Source organism: Artemia sp. Qi Xiang Cuo, chromosome 10 (genome assembly GCF_049724085.1).
Source record: "Artemia sp. Qi Xiang Cuo chromosome 10, ASM4972408v1, whole genome shotgun sequence".
NCBI classification, from domain to species: Eukaryota; Metazoa; Arthropoda; class Branchiopoda; order Anostraca; family Artemiidae; genus Artemia; species Artemia sp. Qi Xiang Cuo.
In genome coordinates, this window is record NC_142803.1 from 57,059,386 (window position 1) to 57,082,648 (window position 23,263).

General features: G+C 35.0%; 1 protein-coding gene across 2 annotated transcripts in view; it reads right to left on the reverse strand.

Moving 5' to 3' along the window:
* Positions 1-11,836: 11,836 nt before the first annotated feature.
* Positions 11,837-23,263, reverse strand: part of LOC148947928 (scoloptoxin SSD14-like) — a 189,367-nt gene continuing 177,940 nt past the window's right edge. Inside the window, exon 11 of one of the 2 annotated variants that reach the window (XM_089095569.1) lies at positions 11,837-12,131. In XM_089095569.1, the coding sequence (XP_088951695.1) occupies positions 11,985-12,131 (147 nt within the window). In that variant the 3' untranslated portion in view covers positions 11,837-11,984. Of the gene's footprint in view, positions 12,132-20,725; positions 21,021-23,263 lie in introns of those variants that run through there. The other variant, XM_089095570.1, reaches the window with a different exon arrangement.

The following is a 23,263-nucleotide window of genomic DNA, read 5'->3' on the forward strand; positions in this document are numbered from 1 at the left end:
CCACCCTCCCATTTATCCATTATGTTCAAAAACTAAATGTTGCCTTAAGATTAAATAAAAATGCACTGTGATAATGCTAATTCCCACTAAGGCACCTCAGCAGTATCCCAAGAACGACTGAGGGTATAATGTTCAAAATTTCCGGGCTACTTCTGCTCCTAAAATTTAACCAAATCAAAATAGCGTAAGTGTATCCAAGCTATCAAAGAAAGTAAACAGATTTTTTTTGCAAATGGTATCAAGTTTTGTATTCCAGGTCAACTAAAGGAGGTAAGAAACTAAATTAAACACTTCTATTCGTGTCCAGATTTTTAAAAGGGTATATGTTATTAAAAATGCTGAAAATTTTTCTCCAGGATACAAATAGCTGGCTAAACAATAAAATCTTAAAAAACGAAGAAGTTTAAAGTATTATTTTCTTTTTCCCTGAAAAGACTATCTCAAAATAAAACGAACAGAAATAAATTAAAAAAACTTTTTCCACAAAATATGTTTTTCAAAGAAAAGTAAAGAACTCCATTACACAAAAAATGAGCAAAAATAAAATCAAATAATCTACCAAGCGTGAAACTACCACAAATCAGCATCGATAAATAAATGAAACCCAAAACGAACAGAAATTACAATAATTAACCGAGTCAAACTCAAAACGAGCAGAAATTAACATAAGTTGGGCGCAAAACCCCAATGCCTTCCCAAGGTCAGAACAAAATTAGCACTTTACTGAAAAAATACAAATGAATGTGCATTGTCAGTTTACTATACATATACTGATATTTAGTAATCAAAATGTTGATTTGTTAAATTTATAAAAGTAAAAACATTTATATTTTTTCAGTAAAGTGCAAACTTTGTTCTGGCCTTGGGAAGGCATAGGGGTTTTAAAAATAATAATAATAACAATATATTGCGAAAACTGGTTTCATTTACTTGCGCCTCTGGTTTTGCGCCCAACGGATGTTATTTTCAGCTCGTTTTGAGTTTGACTCGGTTAATTATTGTAATTTCTGTTCGTTTTGGGTTTCATTTATTTATCGATGCTGATTTGTGGTAGTTTCACGCTTGGTAGATTATTTGATTTTATTTTTGCTCATTTTTTGTTGAATGGAGTTCTTTACTTTTCTTTGAAAAACTTATTTTGTGGAAAAAGTTTTTTAAATTAATGTCAATATAAAACGAACAGAAACTAATTAAAAAAAACTTTTTCCACAAAATAAGTTTTTCAAAAAAAAGTAAAGAACTCCATTAAACCAAAAATGAGCAAAAAAAGAATCAAATAATCTACCAATCATACAACAAGCGCAAATCAGTATCAATAAATAAATGAAACCCAAAACAAACAGAAATTAAAATAAATAACAGAGTCAAACTCAAAATGAGCAGAAAATAATATGACTAGGGTTCTAGACCCCTATGCTTTCTAAAAACCAGAATATAATTTGTACTTTGCTTTTAGAATCTATGCTTTTATTTCTAAGCAGGGAATCATTTGATAATTTTTGAAATTATATTTTTATTAAAATAAAATAGAGGGCAAAGCGGACAGTAAGTATAAGCAAATTGATTCCATAATTTTAATTTTTCCCCTGTCTTTATCATCATTCCTAACGAGATAATTAATACGAGGTATTGATGATTTTGCAGAGGCCCAAGTGAGAAAAGGTAGATTTATCTAAATGGATTTTTTTTTTGAAAAATATAGATTTCATTAAAATTTGGCCCGAAAAGTTTTGAAAGACAGGGGGGGGCACTAATCAAGATTTTGCCCTGGGCACAAGAGTGGCTAGAGCCACCACTGCCGCTACTATAAAAGTCCAAAACATTGGTGTAACTGATTTGGAGTTGTTGGATATTAGTGACACAGAAGGGAGAGAATCCCCAAAAATAAATAAAATATAAAGCTACATTCTTTCGATTATAGTATACGATCACATTGCCTATACGTTAAATGTTTTTTTTTTTTAATTCAAGCAGTAAATTCAGGGCTTTTATTTCAAAAATAGTAAGTCTATTAAAAACAGCGCTGGGAAACTTGGCACACATTTGGGACAGAAACAAATAAACAAATCTTTCCAGTAATTCTAGTACAACAATTTGAAATTAACAGAGGCAGTATTTAAGACTAGTACCCGTCAACATCTCCACCTTTACGAAAATCGGAGTTTGCATATATAAGGTCATTTTCTTTTGAAATTCCAACGACAACTGAACCCCAACCAAGAAACTGAGTTGCGTTGTGACCAAAAGTCTCTAACTCATCAACGAAATACTAAAAAAAAAAGAAATACAAATTAGAAATAAAAGCATAGATTCTAAAAGCATAATAATGCATTAATAAAAAAATACAAAATTAAACAGAAAATATAAAAAAGATATTGGCATGATATTGGCAAAATATATACAAATTTTATATATAAAATATAAAAAAAACAAAAAAATGTATAAATAAAAGGTGCTTGAAATTTTGTCTAGCACATAATACGTATTGGGTAAGTACTTGGGTATTAATACGTATTGGGTACTTATTGGGTACCCAATAAGTACCCATTTAGCTTTAAGGTTAATAAATTATTTGATCACGTCTAGTACATAATACGTATTGGGTAAGTACTTGGGTATTAATACGTATTGGGTACTTATTGGGTACCCAATAAGTACCCAATTAGCTTTAAGGTTAATAAATTATTTGATCACGTCTAGTACATAATACGTATTGGGTAAGTACTTGGGTATTAATACGTATTGGGTACTTATTGGGTACCCAATAAGTACCCATTTAGCTTTAAGGTTAATAAATTATTTGATCACGTCGAGTACATAATACGTATTGGGTAAGTACTTGGGTATTAATACGTATTGGGTACTTATTGGGGAACCAATAAGCACCCAAGTAGCTTTAAGGTTAATAAATTATTTGATCACGTCTAGTACATAATACGTATTGGGTAAGTACTTGGGTATTAATACGTATTGGGTACTTATTGGGTACCCAATAAGCACCCATTTAGCTTTAAGGTTAATAAATTATTTGATCACGTCTAGTACATAATACGTATTGGGTAAGTACTTGGGTATTAATACGTATTGGGTACTTATTGGGTACCCAATAAGTACCCAATTAGCTTTAAGGTTAATAAATTATTTGATCACGTCTAGTACATAATACGTATTGGGTAAGTACTTGGGTATTAATACGTATTGGGTACTTATTGGGTACCCAATAAGCACCCAATTAGCATTAAGGTTAATAAATTATTTTATCACGTCTAGTACATAATACGTATTGGGTAAGTACTTGGGTATTAATACGTATTGGGTACTTATTGGGTACCCAATAAGCACCCAATTAGCTTTAAGGTTAATAAATTATTTGATCACGTCTAGTACATAATACGTATTGGGTAAGTACTTGGGTATTAATACGTATTGGGTACTTATTGGGTTCCCAATTAGCTTTAAGGTTAATAAATTATTTGATAACCAAAGTTTATGGTGTCAGTAAAGACTAAATCGATATCATTTTCAAGCACATGATGTATAGTCATTAGGGATGCACAATCTCCATTTCTTTGAGTTTGTTAGTCTCCATTAACGGTAAGTTTAGACTTTAATATATATAAGTGTTAAATGGTATAATTCACAGTTAAATTTGTGATGTTTGAAAAGTAGAATTGTAAAAAAGCTGATAACATAAAAATATAGTTCTATGGTTTTGATTAATTTGTAAATTTAGACGCAAGGTGGTGAAAAAGGGATAAACTGTGCTTACCAGGTAAGGTAACTCCAAAGGGGTTGCTAACTCATAAGCGATTTATTTTAAATTTGGAATAAGATCCTAAGCACCAATCTATGGAAACGATTAGCGATGACATTATGACTAGACCTAGCTTTAATTCTCGGATGTGTTCTGCAAAATATACGAGTACCATTTGAGCCGTGTTGTCAATATAAAATATGCTCTAACGTTGTAGTATACTAAAAAGTTGGTACTAATAGAGATTTAGATGCCAAGAAAAGAATTTTAATTAAAAATTCAGAACAATCCTTAGAAATCCTTAGAAATCAAGTAGTGAGACGATTATGAGTCTAGAGCATCTATCGTTGAGGGGGAGCCGGATTTCCAGGCATTCTTTAAATATCGGTCAAAAATTAAATCAAAAACAAGTTTCTTTTTTAAATTTAGAATAGGGGCAAAATTAGACCCTAAGACGAACAGAAATCATTATGTAGATGAGGAGGGTTGCCCCCTCCTCAAGAAATTTCCGGAACTTTCAACTACGTTGAACAAATTGGCTATCTCAAAATTGAGATTGAAAGTGTTTGGGGAAATGATGGGCGTGGGGGGATGGTCATTTGAACTCTGATGACTTTCGAATAATAAAAAAGACAAAAGTCCTCTCAATTTCCAATCGAATGAGCCCTTTCGGAAGTTTCCATGACAACACTTTCTATAAAAACTTTATAAGCCCCAAGGGCGAATAAGGCTTTATAGTGTTTGGGGAAATGATGGGCACGGGGATGGTCATTTGCCCTCTGATCACTTTCGACTAATAAAAAAGGCACCAGTCCTCTCAATTTCCAATCGAATGAGCCTTGTTGGAAGTTTCTACGAAAACGCTTTCTATAAAATCTAATATGCTCCAAGGGCATAAGTTACAACCCTTTTCCTGAGGGCTGGGTGAGGGGTGGTTGTCATACTCAGACATAATTTTCGGACCCTTTAACTACGTTCAACAAAATGGTTATATCTAAATGTTGATCGGAAGTGTTAGGGGAAACGATGGACGTGGGGGGGATTCTCCCTCCAATTACTTTCGACTATTAAAAAGGGGAATAGCGCTCTCAATTTCCAATCGAATGAGCCCATTTTGAAGCTTATACGACAACGCTTTCTATAAAAACCTTATATGCCCTCAGGACATAACTTACAACCTTAGCCTCGAGGGCTGTGGGGGGGGGGGGGGGTTGTCATACTCAAAAACATTATTTCCAGACCCTTCAAACACCTTCAACAAAATTGCTATATAAAAATACTGGTCGGATGTTTGGGGAAATGATGGGCGTGGGGGGGGGAGGAATTCGCCTCCGATCGCTTTTGATTATTAATAAGGGCACTAACCCTCTCAATTTCCAATTGAATGAGCCCTTTTTGAAGATTTTCATAGAAAGCGTTGTCGTAGAAACTTCAAAAAGAGCTCATTTGATTAGAAACTCAAAGGGCTAATGCCCTTCTTAATAGCCAAAAGTGATTGGAGGGAAACAACCCCACCTCTCACGCCCACAACTTCCCACAACACATCCAATCAAAATTTTGAGATAAAACTGTTGTTCAACGTAGTTGAAATTTCTGGAAATTACGTCTTTGAGGAAGACAAATCCCCCCCCACATCCCTCAGGGCACGGGTTGTAAGCTATGTCCTCGGGGCATATAAGGTTTTTATAGAAAACGTTGTCGTAAAAACTTCAAAATGGCTCATTCGATTGCAAATTGAAAGGGCTAGTGCCCTTTTTATTAGTCGAAAGTAATTTGAGAGCAACTAGCCCCCCACACACGCCCACAAATTACCCAAACACATACAGTCAAAATTTTGAGATAGCCATTATGTTTGACGTAGTTGAAAGTTCTGGAAATTATGTCTTTGAGGATGGAAAACCCCCCATACCACTCAGGGCGAGGGTTGTAATTTATGCCCTGGGGGCATATAAGGTTTTTATAGAAAGGGTTGTTGTAGAGACTTCAAAAAGGGCTCATTCAATTGGAAATCGAAACGGCTATTGCCCTTTTTAATAGTAGAAAGTGATTGGTGGGTAACTATCCCCATTCTCACGCCCACCATTTCCCCAAACCCATCCAGTAAAATTTTGAGATAGCCACTTTGTTCAACGTAGTTAAAAGTTCTAGAAATTAGGTCTTTGAAGATGACCCCCCTAACCCCTCAGGGCAAGGGTTGTAAGTTATGCCCAGCGGGCATATAAGGTTTTTATAGATACAGCGTTGTCTTAGAAACTTCAAAAAGAGTTCATTCAATTGCAAACTGAAAGGGCTAGTGCCCTTTTTAATACTAGAAAGTGATTGAGGGGCCACTATCCCCACTCTCACGCAAACCATTTTCCAAAACACATCCATTAAAATTTTGTGATAGACATTTTGTTCAACGTAGTTGAAAGTTCTAGAATTTAAGTCTTGGAAGACGATAAGACCCCCCCCTCAGGGCACGGGTTGTAAGTGTTGCCCTGGGGGCATATAAGGTTTTTATAGATAGCATTGTCGTAGAAACTTCAAAAAGAGCTCATTCAATTGGAAGTTGAAAGGGATTATGCCCTTTTTAAAAGTCGAAAGTGATTGGAGGGCAACTAACCCCCTTCTCATGTCCACCTTTTCTCTAAACACATCCAATCAAAATTTGGAGAGAGCCATTTTGTTCAACGTAGTTGAAAGTTCTGGAAATCATGTCTTTGAGGATGACAGCTCCTCCCCCCAGGCCTCAGGATAAGGGTAGAAACCTCAGAAAGGGCTCATTTGATTGGAAACTGAAAGGGCTAGTGCCCAATTCCATTGTAGAAAGTGATTGGAGGGCAACTAACCTCCCTCTCACGCCCACCGTTTCCCCAAACACATCCAATTTTGAGATAGCCATTTTGTTCAAAGTGTTTTAAAGTTCAGGAAATGAGGTCTTTGAGGAAGACCACCACTCCTAAAACCCTTAGGGCAAGGATTGTAAGTTATGCCCTGGGGTCATATGAGGTTTTTTTTTATAGAAAATATTGTCATAGAAACTTCAAAAAGGGATCATTCGATTGCAAACTGAAAGGGCTAGTACCCTTTTTAATAGTCAAAAGTGATCAGAGGGGAACTAACCCACTCTCACGCTCATTATTTCCCCGAACACATTCAATCAAAATTTTTAAATAACCATTTTGTTCAACGTAGTTGAAAGGTCCGGATATAATGTCTCTGAGGATGACAAACCCCCATAGCCCCCTTGGCAAAGATTGTAAGTTATGCCCTGAGGGCATATAGATTTTTATATAAAGTGTAGCCGTAGAAACTTCAAAAAGGCCTCATTCAATGGGGAATTGAGAGGGCTAGTGCCCTTGTCAATAGTCAAAAGCACTCGGAGGGGGGATGCCCCCCCCCATGCCCAACATTCCCCAAAACACTTCCGATCAACATTTTGATATAGGCATTTCGTTAAACGTAGTTGAAGGGTCTGTAAATTATGTCTTTCGGTATGACCCCCCCCACATCCCGAAGGGATAAGGTGGGACGTTTTGCCCGAGGGGCATTTAAGGTTTTTATAGAAAGCGTTGTCGTAAAAACTTCAAAAAGGGCTCATTCGATTGGAAATTGAGATGGCTATTATCCTTCGTAACAGTCAAAAGTAATCGGAGGGAGAATCAAGCCTTACCACGCCCATCATTTTCCCAAACATTTCCGATCAACACTTTGATATGGCCATTTTGTTCAACGTAATTGAAAGGTCTAAAAATTATTTCTTTGAGGATGACAATCCTCCCCCCATAGCCCTCGGGACAAGGGTCGTAAGTTATGCCCTTGGGGCATATAAGGTTTTTATAGAAAGATTTGTCAGAGAAGCTTCTAAAAGGGCTCACTCGATTGGAAATTGAGAGGACTAGTGCCTTTTGTATAACTCGAAAGTGATTAGAGGGCAAATTCCCATCCCCCCCCCACCCCTACACCCATCATTTCCCCAAACACTTGCAATCAAATTTTGAGATAGCGATTTTGTTCACCGCATTTGAAAGGTCTGGAAATTATGTCTTTGAGGATAACATATCCCCCCAGTCCTCAGGGCAAGGGTTATAAGTTATGCCCTGGGGGCATATAAGATTTTATTGAAAGTTTTGTCGTAGAAACTTCAAAAGGGCCCATTTGATTAGAAATTGAAAGGAATAAGGCCATTTTTAATAGTTGAAAATGGTTGGAGAGCGAATACCGCCCCTCTCACGCCTACCATTTCCCCAAACACATCCAATCAAAATTTTTAGATAGCCTTGCTGTTTAACGTAGTTTAAAGTTCTAGAAATTTGGTCTAAGAGGATGACAACCACCCTAACAGACCTTAGGGTAAGGGCTGTTATTTTTACCCTAGGGGTCTATGAGCTTCTGAGAGAAAGCGTGTTGGCGTTAGAAAGAATTCAATAGGTCGGCAATCGAAGGGCCTGGTGCCCATTTTAAAGGTTGAAACTGATTGAAAGGTTAAGAATGTCTATACTTACGACCAAAATGAGTGTAATGTTTTATTTGTTGTTGTTGTTGTTTAGACCACGGCAATTTGCATCGAAGGAGTTGTCGTACGAGCTTCGAAAAGGGCTGATTAAATTGGAAATAGAGAGGGTTGATGCCATTTTAATAGTCGAAAGTGATTTGAAGGCAACTAATCCTCCTTCCACTCCCACCCCCCCATTTATCCATTATGTTCAAAAACTAAATGTTGCCTTAAGATTAAATAAAAATGCACTGTGATAATGCTAATTACCAATAAGGCATCTCACCAGTATCCCAAGAACGACTGAGGGTATTATATTTAAACTTTTGGGGCTACTTCTGCTCCTTAAATTTAACCAAATCAAAAGAGCGTAAGTGTATCCAAGCTATCAAAGAAAGTAAACAGATTTTTTTTGCAAACGGTATCAAGTTTCCCATTTCAGGTCAACTAGAGGAGGTATAAAACTAAATTAAACAGTACTATTTGTATCCAGATTTTTAAAAGGGTGTATGTTGTTAAAATTGCTGAAAAATTTTTTCCAGCATACAAATAGCAGGCCAAACTATAAAATCTTAAAAAACGAAAAGATTTAAAGTATTATTTTCTTTTTCCCTGAAAAGACTATGTTAATATAAAACGAACAGAAATTAATTAAAAAAGACTTTTTTCACAAAGTAAGCTTTTCAAAGAAAAGTAAAGAACTCCATTAAACCAAAAATTAGCAAAAATAAAATAAAATAATCTACCAAGCGTGAAACTACCACAAATCAGCATCAATAAATAAATGAAACCGAAAACGAACAGAAATTACAATTATTAACCGAGTCAAACTCAAAACGAGCAGAAATTAACATAAGTTGGGCGCAAAACCCCAATGCCTTCCCAAGGTCAGAACAAAATTTGCCCTTTACTGAAAACATACAAATGAATGTGCATTGTCAGTTTAATATACATATACTGATATTTAGTAATCAAAATGTTAATATTATTTGATTTGTTAAAGTTATAAAAGTAAAAACATTTATATTTTTTCAGTAAAGTGCAAATTTTGTTCTGGCCTTGGGAAGGCATAGGGTTTTAAAAATAATAATAATAACAATATATTGCGAAAACTGGCTTGCGCCTCTGGTTTTGCGCCCAACTAATGTTAATTTCTGCTCGTTTTGAGTTTGACTCGGTTAATTATTGTAAAAAACTTTTTTCACAAAGTAAGCTTTTCAAAGAAAATTAAAGAACTCCATTAAACAAAAAATGAGCAAAAATAAAATTAAATAATCTACCAAGCGTGAAACTACCACAAATCAGCATCAATAAATAAATGAAACCGAAAACGAACAGAAATTACAATTATTAACCGAGTCAAACTCAAAACGAGCAGAAATTAACATAAGTTGGGCGCAAAACCCCAATGCCTTCCCAAGGTCAGAACAAAATTTGCACTTTACTGAAAAAATACAAATGAATGTGTATTGTCAGTTTAATATACATATACTGATATTTAGTAATCAAAATGTTAATATTATTTGATTTATTAAAGTAGTAAAAGTAAAAACATTTATATTTTTTCAGTAAAGTGCAAATTTTGTTCTGGCCTTGGGAAGGCATAGGGGTTTTAAAAATAATAATAATAACAATATATTGCGAAAACTGGCTTGCGCCTCTGGTTTTGCGCCCAACTAATGTTAATTTCTGCTCGTTTTGAGTTTGACTCGGTTAATTATTGTAATTTCTGTTTGTTTTGGGTTTCATTTTTTTTATCGATGCTGATTTGTGGTAGTTTCACGCTTGGTAGATTATTTGATTCTATTTTTGATCAATTTTAGCTTAATGGAGCTCTTATCTTTTCTTGGATAAACTTATTTTGTGGAAGAAGTTTTTTAAATTAATGTCAATAAAAAACGAACAGAAATTAATTAAAAAAAACTTTTACCAAAAAAAAATTTTTTCAAAAAAAAAAAAACAACTCCATTAAACCAAAAATGAGCAAAAAAAAAAAATCAAATAATCTACCAAGCATACAACTAGCGCAAATCAGTATCAATGAATAAATGAAACCCAAAACAAACAGACATTAAAATAAATAACAGAGTCAAACTCAAAATGAGCAGAAAATAATATGACTAGGGTTCTAGACCCCTATGCTTTCTAAAAACCAGAATATAATTTGAACTTTACTGAAAAAATCTTTTTAAATTTTTTCATTTTAAAGCTTAAAGAAGTCAAAAATAATTATTATTTTAAGGAATAAATATCAGCATATGTATATCAAACTGACCATGCACATTTTTTCGCTAATTTAATTTGAATTTTTTTTTAATATAGCAGTAAAAATCAAGGTACCAAAGAGGAAAAGACATTGTAATGTTCGTGATAGATGGTATATTACCATTTTGTAACCATATATTTGGTTCCATGCTTGTGAATTTCTTTGCAAGTGGTCCCTGTGGAGACGTTAGGTTCTCCTGCAATACTAAGCATATATAATGTCATTTGAAGACATGAAAAATAAAGTTAAAAAATTTCCATGTTCCAAAAAACCAAGTCCAAAAAATGTCACTACAAACATTGTTTTTCTAAAATCACGACTATCATATTTATACCATTTTCATTTCGTATTTCGAAAATATCACAAGTTAATTAACTTTGTTATAAGTATATGCAATGCCTTTTTCAGATATGGAAAAAAAGTTTTAAAAACTTCCAAGTTCCAAATAAACTAAGTCCCAAAAAAACTTTCAATAAAAATATTATTTTTCTAAAGGAAATAAATCAAGGCTTTGTTATGTGATCTTTGGACTGTTTTAGAACAAATGGATATATTAAATTTTCTATCAGATGTATTTGGAGAATACAGACCATAAGGGAAAAGGGGGTTAGCTGCTCTCCGATCACTTAGACTCTTAAAAAGGGTACTAGAACTTCTGATTTGTAATCCAAGAGCCCCCTCCGAAGTTTGTAAGACCACACTTTCCATAAGAACCTTATATGCCCCCGTAGCATAGCTTACAGCCCTTGTCCTGAGGAAAACGGGGGGAGGGGTTCTCATCTTCAATGACATAGTCACTGGACCTTTCAACTACGCTGAACGAATTGGCTATCTAAAAATTTTTATTGGATGTATTCGGAGAAATGATGGGCGTAGGCAGGGGGGGGGATTTGGTCACCCTCAAATCACTTTTGACTCAAATCTCTTTCACAATCATAATTTAAATTTTTCCCCTGTCTTTATCATCATTCCTAACGAGATAATTAATACGAGGTAATTGATGATTTTGCAGAGGCCCAAGTGAGAAAAGGTAGATTTATCTAAATGGATTTTTTTTTTAACTATACAGATTTCATTAAAATTTGGCCCAAAAAATTTGAAAAACAGGGGGGGGGCACTAATCAAAATTTTGCCCTGGGCACAAGAGGGGCTAGAGCCACCACTGCCGCTACTATAAAAGTCCAAAACATTGGTGTGACTGATTTGGAGTTGTTGGATATTAGTAACACAGAAGGGAGAGAATCCCCAAAAATAAATAAAATATAAAGTTACATTCTTTCGATTATAGTATACGATCACATTGCCTATACGTTAAATGTTTTTTTTTAAATTCAAGCAGTAAATTCAGGACTTTTATTTCAAAAATAGTAAGTCTATTAAAAACAGTGCTGGGAAACTTGGCACACATTTGGGACAGAAACAAATAAACAAATCTTTCCAGTAATTCTAGTACAACAATTTGAAATTAAAAGAGGCAGTATTTAAGACTAGTATCCGTCAACATCTCCACCTTTACGAAAATCGGAGTTTGCATATATAAGGTCATTTTCTTTTGAAATTCCAACGACAACTGAACCCCAACCAAGAAACTGAGTTACGTTGTGACCAAAAGTCTCTAACTCATCAACGAAATACTAAAAAAAAAAAAGAAATACAAATTAGAAATAAAAGCATAGATTCTAAAAGCATAATAATGCATTAATAAAAATAAATAAAATTAAACAGAAAATATAAAAAAGATATTGGTATGATATTGGCAAAATATACACAAATTTTATATATAAAATAAAATAAAAAAAACATAAAAAGGCATAAATAAAAGGTGCTTGAAATTTTGTCTAGCACATAATACGTATTGGGTAAGTACTTGGGTATTAATCCGTATTGGGTACTTATTGGGTACCCAATAAGTACCCATTTAGCTTTAAGGTTAATAAATTATTTGATCACGTCTAGTACATAATACGTATTGGGTAAGTACTTGGGTATTAATACGTATTGGGTACTTATTGGGTACCCAATAAGCACCCAATTAGCTTTAAGGTTAATAAATTATTTGATCACGTCTAGTACATAATACGTATCGGGTAAGTACTTGGGTATTAATACGTATTGGGTACTTATTGGGTACCCAATAAGTACCCATTTAGCTTTAAGGTTAATAAATTATTTGATCACGTCTAGTACATAATACGTATTGGGTAAGTACTTGGGTATTAATACGTATTGGGTACTTATTGGGTACCCAATAAGTACCCAATTAGCTTTAAGGTTAATAAATTATTTGATCACGTCTAGTACATAATACGTATTGGGTAAGTACTTGGTTATTAATACGTATTGGGTACTTATTGGGTACCCAATTAGCTTTAAGGTTAATAAATTATTTGATAACCAAAGTTTATGGTGTCAGTAAAGACTAAATCGATATCATTTCCAAGCACATGATGTATAGTCATTAGGGATGCACAATCTCCATTTCTTTGAGTTTGTTAGTCTCCATTAACGGTAAGTTTAGACTTTAATATATATGTGTTAAATGGTATAATTCACAGTTAAATTTGTGATGTTTGAAAAGTAGAATTGTAAAAAAGCTGATAACATAAAAATATAGTTCTATGGTTTTGATTAATTTGTAAATTTAGACGCAAGGTGGTAAAAAGTGTTAAACTGCTTACCAGTTAAGGTAACTCCGAAGGGGTTACTAACTCATAGGCAATTTATTATAAATTTGGAATAGCATCATTAGCATCGATCTACGGATACAATTAAAGATGACAAGATGACCTTATGAATTGACCTAGCTTTAAATCTTGGGTATGTTCTTTAAAATATATGAGTACCATTTGAGCCGTGTTGTCAATATAAAATATGCTCTAACACTGTAGTACATTAAAAAGTTGATATTAATAGAGGTGCAGATGCCAAGAAAAGAATTTTAATAAAGAAATTCGGAACAAACTTTAGAAATCCTTACAAATCAAGTAGTGAGACGATTATGAGTCTAGAGTATCTATCGTTGAGGGGGAGCCGGATTTCCAGGCATTCTTTAAAAAACGGTCAAAAATTAAATCAAAAACAAGTTTCTTTTTTAAATTTAGAATAGGGGCAACATTAGACCCTAAGACGAACAGAAATCATTATGTAGATGAGGAGGGTTGCCCCCTCCTCAAGAAATTTCCAGAACTTTCAACTACGTTGAACACAATGGCTATCTCAAAATTTAGATTGAAAGTGTTTGGGGAAATGTTGGGCGTGGGGGGATGGTCATTTGAACTCTGATGACTTTCGAATAATAAAAAAGACAAAAGTCCTCTCAATTTCCAATCGAATGAGCCCTTTCGGAAGTTTCCATGACAACACTTTCTATAAAAACTTTATAAGCCCCAAGGGCGAATAAGGCTTTATAGTGTTTGGGGAAATGATGGGCACGGGGATGGTCATTTGCCCTCTGATCACTCTCGAATAATAAAAAAGACACCAGTCCTCTCAATTTCCAATCGAATGAGCCTTGTTGGAAGTTTCTACGAAAACGCTTTCTATAAAATCTAATATGCTCCAAGGGCATAAGTTACAACCCTTTTCCTGAGGGCTGGGTGAGGGGTGGTTGTCATACTCAAAAACATAATTTTCGGACCCTTTAACTACGTTCAACAAAATGGTTATATCTAAATGTTGATCGGAAGTGTGAGGGGAAACGATGGACGTGGGGGGATTCTCCCTCCAATTACTTTCGACTATTAAAAAGGGGAATATCGCTCTCAATTTCCAATCGAATGAGTCCATTTTGAAGCTTATACGACAACGCTTTCTATAAAAACCTTACATGCCCTCAGGACATAACTTACAACCTTAGCCTCGACGGCTGTGGGGGGGGGGTTGTCATACTCAAAAACATTATTTCCAGACCCTTCAAACACCTTCAACAAAATTGCTATATCAAAATACTGGTCGGAAGTATTTGGGGAAATGATGGGCGTGGGGGGGGGGGGGGGGGAATTCGCCTCCGATCGCTTTTGATTATTAATAAGGGCACTAACCCTCTCAATTTCCAATTGAATGAGCCCTTTTTGAAGATTTTCATAGAAAGCGTTGTCGTAGAAACTTCAAAAAGAGCTCATTTGATTAGAAACTCAAAGGGCTAATGCCCTTCTTAATAGCCAAAAGTGATTGGAGGGAAACAACCCCACCTCTCACGCCCACAACTTCCCACAACACATCCAATCAAAATTTTGAGATAAAAATGTTGTCCAACGTAGTTGAAAGTTCTGGAAATTACGTCTTTGAGGAAGACAAATCCCCCCCCCCCCCACCGCCCGCAGGGCCAGGGGTGTAAGTTATGCCCTGGGGGCATATAAGGTTTTTATAGAAAAAGTTGTCGTAAAATCTTCAAAATGGCTCATTCGATTGCAAATTGAAAGGGCTAGTGCCGTTTTTAGTAGTCGAAAGTAATTTGAGAGCAACAAGCCCCCCTCTCACGCCCTCAAAGTACCCAAACACATACAATCAAAATTTTGAGATAGCCATTATGTTTGACGTAGTTGAAAGTTCTTGAAATTATGTCTTTGAGGATGGAAAACCCCCCATACCACTCAGGGCAAGGGTTGTAAATTATGCCCTGGGGGCATATAAGGTTTTTATTGAAAGTGTTGTTGTAGAAACTTCAAAAAGGGCTCATTCAACTGGAAATCGAAAAGGCTAATGCCCTTTTTAATAGTAGAAAGTGATTGGGGGGTAACTATCCCAACTCTCACGCCCACCATTACCCCAAACACATCCAGTAAAATTTTGAGATAGCCACTTTGTTCAACGTAGTTAAAATTTCTAGAAATTAGGTCTTTGAAGATGACCCCCCTTACCCCTCAGGGCAAGGGTTGTAAGTTATGCCCAGCGGGCATATAAGGTTTTTATAGATACAGCGTTGTCTTAGAAACTTCAAAAAGAGTTCATTCAATTGCAAACTGAAAGGGCTAGTGCCCTTTTAATACTAGAAAGTGATTGAGGGGCCACTATCCCCACTCTCACGCAAACCATTTTCCAAAACACATCCATTAAAATTTTGTGATAGACATTTTGTTCAACGTAGTTGAAAGTTCTAGAATTTAAGTCTTGGAAGACGATAAGACCCCCCCCCTCAGGGCCCGGGTTGTAAGTGTTGCCCTGGGGGCATATAAGGTTTTTATAGATAGCATTGTCGTAGAAACTTCAAAAAGAGCTCATTCAATTGGAAGTTGAAAGGGATTATGCCCTTTTTAATAGTCGAAAGGGATTGGAGGGCAACTAACCCACCTCTCACGCCCAACATTTTCCCAAGCACAGCCAATTAAAATTTGGAGATAGCCATCTTGTTCAACGTAGTTGAAAGTTCTGGAAATCAGGTCTTTGAAGATGACAGCTCCTCCCCCCAGGCCTCAGGATAAGGGTAGAAACCTCAGACAGGGCTCATTTGATTGGAAACTGAAAGGGCTAGTGCCCAATTCCATTGTAGAAAGTTATTGGAGGGCAACTAACCTCCCTCTCACGCCCACCGTTTCCCCAAACACATCCAATTTTGAGATAGCCATTTTGTTCAAAGTGTTTTAAAGTTCAGGAAATGAGGTCTTTGAGGAAGACCACCACTCCTAAAACCCTTAGGGCAAGGATTGTAAGTTATGCCCTGGGGTCATATGAGGTTTTTTTTATAGAAAATATTGTCATAGAAACTTCAAAAAGGGATCATTCGATTGCAAACTGAAAGGGCTAGTACCCTTTTTAATAGTCAAAAGTGATCAGAGGGCAACTAACCCACTCTCACGCTCATTATTTCCCCGAACACATTCAATCAAAATTTTTAGATAACCATTTTGTTCAATGTAGTTGAAAGGTCCGGATATTATGTCTCTGAGGATGACAAACCCCCATAGCCCCCTTGGCAAAGATTGTAAGTTATGCCCTGAGGGCATATAGATTTTTATATAAAGTGTAGCCGTAGAAACTTCAAAAAGGCCTCATTCAATGGGGAATTGAGAGGGCTAGTGCCCTTGTCAATAGTCAAAAGCAATCGGAGGGGGGATGCCCCCCCCCCATGCCCAACATTCCCCAAAACACTTCCGATCAACATTTTGATATAGGCATTTCGTTAAACGTAGTTGAAGGGTCTGTAAATTATGTCTTTCGGTATGACCCCCCCCCCACATCCCTAAGGGCTAAGGGTGTAAGTTTTGCCCGAGGGGCATTTAAGGTTTTTATAGAAAGCGTTGTCGTAAAAACTTCAAAAAGGGCTCATTCGATTGGAAATTGAGATGGCTATTATCCTTCGTAACAGTCAAAAGTAATCGGAGGGAGAATCAAGCCTTACCACGCCAATCCTTTTCCCAAACATTTCCGATCAACACTTTGATATGGCCAGTTTGTTCAACGTAATTGAAAGGTCTAAAAATTATTTCTTTGAGGATGACAATCCTCCCCCCATAGCCCTCGGGACAAGGGTCGTAAGTTATGCCCTTGGGGCATATAAGGTTTTTATAGAAAGATTTGTCACAGAAGCTTCAAAAAGGGCTCACTCGATTGGAAATTGAGAGGACTAGTGCCTTTTGTATAACTCGAAAGTGATTAGAGGGCAAATTCACATCCCCCCCACCCCTACACCCATCATTTCCCCAAACACTTGCAATCAAATTTTGAGATAGCGATTTTGTTCACCGCATTTGAAAGGTCTGGAAATTATGTCTTTGAGGATAACATATCCCCCCAGTACTCAGAGCAAGGGTTGTAAGTTATGCCCTGGGGGCATATAAGATTTTTATTGAAATTTTTGTCGTAGAAACTTCAAAAGAGCTCATTTAATTGGACATTGACAGGACTAGGTCGATTTTAATAGTTGAAAGTGATTGGAGAGTGACTACAGCCCCTCTGACGCCCACCATTTCCCCAAACACATCTAATCAAAATTTTGAGATAGCCATGTTGTTTAACGTAGTTTAAAGTTCTAGAAATTTGGTCTTAGAGGATGACAATCACCCTAACAGACTTTAGGGTAAGGGTTGTAATTTATGCACTGGGGGCATATGAGGTGTTTATAGAAAGCGTTGTGGTTTCCAAAACGGCACATTCGATTGGAAATCGAAAGGCCTAGTGCCCTTTTTAATAGTCGAAAGGGATTGGAAAGCTTGACATTTTTATAGTAAAGATCGATGTGGGTATAGTGTATTATTTGTTGTTGTTGTTGTTTAGACCAGGGCACTTCGTATCGAAGGAGTTGTCGTGGGAACTTCGAAAAGGGCTCATTCGATTGGAAATAGAAAGGGCTGATGCACTTTTTAATAGTCGAAAGTGATTTGAGGGCAACTAATCCCCCTTCCACTCCCACCCTCCCATTTATCCATTATGTTCAAAAACTAAATGTTGCCCTTAGATTAAATCAAAATGCACTGTGTTAATGCTAATTCCCAATAAGGCACCTCAGCAATATCCAAAGAACGACTGAGGGTACTATGTTCAAACTTTTCGGGCTGCTTCTGCATCTGAGATTAAGACAAATCAAAATGGCGCAAGTGTATCCAAGCTATCAAAGAAAGTAAACAGATTTTTTTTGCAAATGGTATAAGGTTTTTTATTTCGGGTCAAAGAGAGGAGGTATGAAACTAAATTAAACAGTACTATTCGTATCCAGATTTTTAAAAGGGTGTATGTTGTAAAAATTGCTGAAATTTTTTTTCCAGCATACAAATAGCAGGCCAAACTATAAAGTCTTAAAAAACGAAAAGATTTAAAGTATTATTTTCTTTTTCTCTGAAAAGACTATGTCAATATAAAACGAACAGAAATTAATTTAAAAAACTTTTTTCACAAAGTAAGCTTTTCAAAGAAAATTAAAGAACTCCATTAAACAAAAAATGAGCAAAAATAAAATTAAATAATCTACCAAGCGTGAAACTACCACAAATCAGCATCAATAAATAAATGAAACCGAAAACGAACAGAAATTATAATTATTAACCGAGTCAAACTCAAAACGAGCAGAAATTAACATAAGTTGGGCGCAAAACCCCAATGCCTTCCCATGGCCAGAACATAATTTTCACTTTACTGAAAAATTGCTAATGAATATGCATTGTCAGTTCAATATGCTTATAATGACATTTAGTAATAACAATCTTAATATTATTTGATTTACTAAAGTTATGAACGTAAAAACATTTGTATTTTTTCAGTAAAGTGCAAATTTTGTTCTGGCCTTGGGAAGGCATAGGGGTTTTAAAAATAATAATAATAACAATATATTGCGAAAACTGGCTTGCGCCTCTGGTTTTGCGCCCAACTAATGTTAATTTCTGCTCGTTTTGAGTTTGACTCGGTTAATTATTGTAATTTCTGTTTGTTTTGGGTTTCATTTATTTATCGATGCTGATTTGTGGTAGTTTTACGCTTGGTAGATTATTTGATTCTATTTTTGATCAATTTTAGCTTAATGGAGCTCTTTACTTTTCTTTGAAAAACTTATTTTGTGGAAAGTTTTTTAAATTAATGTCAATATAAAACAAACAGAAACTAAATAAAAAAAAATTTTTCCACAAAATAAGTTTGTCAAAAAAAAGTAAAGAACTCCATTAAACCAAAAATGAACAAAAAAAAATAATCAAATAATCTACCAAGAATACAACTAGCGCAAATCAGTATCAATAAATAAATGAAACCCAAAACAAACAGACATTAAAATAAATAACAGAGTCAAACTCAAAATGAGCAGAAAATAATATGACTAGGGTTCTAGACCCCTATGCTTTCTAAAAACCAGAATATAATTTGTACTTTACTGAAAAAATCTTTTTAAATTTTTTCATTTTAAAGCTTAAAGAAGTCAAAAATAATTATTATTTTAAGGAATAAATATCAGCATATGTATATCAAACTGACCATGCACATTTTTTCGCTAATTTAATTTGAATTTTTTTTTAATATAGCAGTAAAAATCAAGGTACCAAAGAGGAAAAGACATTGTAATGTTCGTGATAGATGGTATATTACCATTTTGTAACCATATATTTGGTTCCATGCTTGTGAATTTCTTTGCAAGTGGTCCCTGTGGAGACTTTAGGTTCTCCTGCAATACTAAGTATATATAATGTCATTTGAAGACATGAAAAATAAAGTTAAAAAATTTCCATGTTCCAAAAAACCAAGTCCAAAAAATGTCACTACAAACATTGTTTTTCTAAAATCACGACTATCATATTTATACCATTTTCATTTCGTATTTCGAAAATATCACAAGTTAATTAACTTTGTTATAAGTATATGCAATGTCATTTTAAGATATGGAAAAAAAGTTTTAAAAACTTCCAAGTTCCAAATAAACTAAGTCCCAAAAAAACTTTCAATAAAAATATTATTTTTCTAAAGAAAATAAATCAAGGCTTTGTTATGTGATCTTTGGACTGTTTTAGAACAAATGGATATATTAAATTTTCTATCAGATGTATTTGGAGAATACAGACCATAAGGGAAAAGGGGGTTAGCTGCTCTCCGATCACTTAGACTCTTAAAAAGGGTACTAGAACTTCTGATTTGTAATCCAAGAGCCCCCTCCGAAGTTTGTAAGACCACACTTTCCATAAGAACCTTATATGCCCCCGTAGCATAGCTTACAACCCTTGTCCTGAGGAAAACGGGGGGAGGGGTTCTCATCTTCAATGACATAGTCACTGGACCTTTCAACTACGCTGAACGAATTGGCTATCTAAAAATTTTGATTGGATGTATTCGGAGAAATGATGGGCGTAGGCAGGGGGGGGGGGGGATTTGGTCACCCTCAAATCACTTTTGACTCAAATCTCTTTCACAATCATAATTTAAATTTTTCCCCTGTCTTTATCATCATTCCTAACGAGATAATTAATACGAGGTAATTGATGATTTTGCAGAGGCCCAAGTGAGAAAAGGTAGATTTATCTAAATGGATTTTTTTTTAACTATACAGATTTCATTAAAATTTGGCCCGAAAAAATTTGAAAGACAGGGGGGGGCACTAAGCAAAATTTTGCCCTGGGCACAAGAGGGGCTAGAGCCACCACTGCCGCTACTATAAAAGTCCAAAACATTGGTGTGACTGATTTGGAGTTGTTGGATATTAGTGACACAGAAGGGAGAGAATCCCCAAAAATAAATAAAATATAAAGTTACATTCTTTCGATTATAGTATACGATCACATTGCCTATACGTTAAATGTTTTTTTTTAAATTCAAGCAGTAAATTCAGGACTTTTATTTCAAAAATAGTAAGTCTATTAAAAACAGTGCTGGGAAACTTGGCACACATTTGGGACAGAAACAAATAAACAAATCTTTCCAGTAATTCTAGTACAACAATTTGAAATTAAAAGAGGCAGTATTTAAGACTAGTATCCGTCAACATCTCCACCTTTACGAAAATCGGAGTTTGCATATATAAGGTCATTTTCTTTTGAAATTCCAACGACAACTGAACCCCAACCAAGAAACTGAGTTGCGTTGTGACCAAAAGTCTCTAACTCATAAACGAAATACTAAAAAAAAAAAGAAATACAAATTAGAAATAAAAGCATAGATTCTAAAAGCATAATAATGCATTAATAAAAATAAATAAAATTAAACAGAAAATATAAAAAAGATATTGGCATGATATTGGCAAAATATACACAAATTTTATATATAAAATATAAAAAAAAACATAAAAAGGCATAAATAAAAGGTGCTTGAAATTTTGTCTAGCACATAATACGTATTGGGTAAGTACTTGGGTATTAATACGTATTGGGTACTTATTGGGTACCCAATAAGTACCCATTTAGCTTTAAGGTTAATAAATTATTTGATCACGTCTAGTACATAATACGTATTGGGTAAGTACTTGGGTATTAATACGTATTGGGTACTTATTGGGTACCCAATAAGCACCCAATTAGCTTTAAGGTTAATAAATTATTTGATCACGTCTAGTACATAATACGTATTGGGTAAGTACTTGGGTATTAATACGTATTGGGTACCCAATTAGCTTTAAGGTTAATAAATTATTTGATCACGTCTAGTACATAATACGTATTGGGTAAGTACTTGGGTATTAATACGTATTGGGTACTTATTGGGTACCCAATTAGCTTTAAGGTTAATAAATAATTTGATAACCAAAGTTTATGGTGTCAGTAAAGACTAAATCGATATGATTTTCAAGCACATGATGTATAGTCATTAGGGATGCACAATCTCCATTTCTTTGAGTTTGTTAGTCTCCATTAACGGTAAGTTTACACTTTAATATATATAAGTGTTAAATGGTATAATTCACAGTTAAATTTGTGATGTTTGAAAAGTAAAATTGTAAAAAAGCTGACTGCTATTCACTGCGCTACAATAACTGGTCAAGTCTTTGACAAAATATATTATAAAGGCTGGTTTTAAAACTAAAAGAGTGTGGGGTATCTGCAAGTAGTATATCATTTTCGTCTTTTTTGAAACCAGATGATTTCATTTATTGATATTCATCTTATCTTCTTGAAGGTTGTTTGATTTCCAAAGTCCTTTTATACCAGGAAAGAAAAAATATGGTTAGAATCTCTGCAGATACGGCATGTTTGTTAGGATATAAAAAGTTCTGCCGTTTTATTCTTTTTTTTTGCCCCAATTGTATAGTTCAGAAAGTCAATAGACATAAATGTTGAACGGTTATTTCTTAGACTTAATCTGTAAACTTATTTCTGTTTTGGCAATAAAAGGAAAACTTAATAATGCCAATCTTTTCTTCTATTGTTTATTAGATTAATTAAGCCATGGCCTAACTTAAGGGAGAGGAGGGGGCCAATGAAATAATCACGTTAAAATTTGTCTCATATGGAACTTTTGGGAGTCATTGCTTTGGCATGCTAAAGGGGGGATGTTGGTTCAGTTTGGGGAAATAGACACGGTATTTACCAAGAATTTGTACTGTCAAACAGTGGCGTAATTTCATATAATCCTGGGGGAGTGGGGCAAAGTTTGAGCCAATTTCCCCAAATCAAGTGAAAATGACAGTGAAAAATTAAAAATTGAGCCATATAGTACCATAAGGAGAAAAAAATACTCAAGAAATCTGACCCGTTTCTGTGGAACCCTGAATTATGCAGGCTTTTATTAGTTTTGACAAAATTTTCAGAGAAACAAAGTTTGAGCTGGGGGGGGGGGGTAAAAGGGGTCTGGGGGGATGCAAATTGAGGTCTGGGTGGGGCAGTTACATCCCTGCCCTTATCAAATTATACTCTTGCTGTGAAACATGGAACATAACGTAGGAAAGGTCATAAGAATACCAGCGCTGTGGCATGCTGTCTTTGGGTATCAAGTTTCTTAACGACAACCCTTTATTTCACCCTGCTCAGGCAACTTGTAACCTTCAGATAACCTTCAGGGACAGTTCAAATGGTATACATTTTATCATCCAATTTAGGGTTTGGTACCCGGCGATTGTCATCTCATCTTATGCAAGAAGATGTGACTTGAGGCTGACTCTGGTTCAGTACTAAACTTGGCCACGGGATACGCTTAATAGTGACTAAATTTACTACAACTTTTTTTACAATGTTAAGTAGGGCAAGTTCTTTTATAGTTCAGGTTTTGAGACCACATTTGCTTTACTTGACCTACGACGGAAAAAGAAGAAAGCAAAACTAAACGAGGGTAATTTTCAGGCAATGAATAAAACAAGAGACAAATCAGATATTTAGAAAAAGATTTTTTCTAAGTCTTTAGTGCAAAAGTACTAACAAGAGCAAAAACG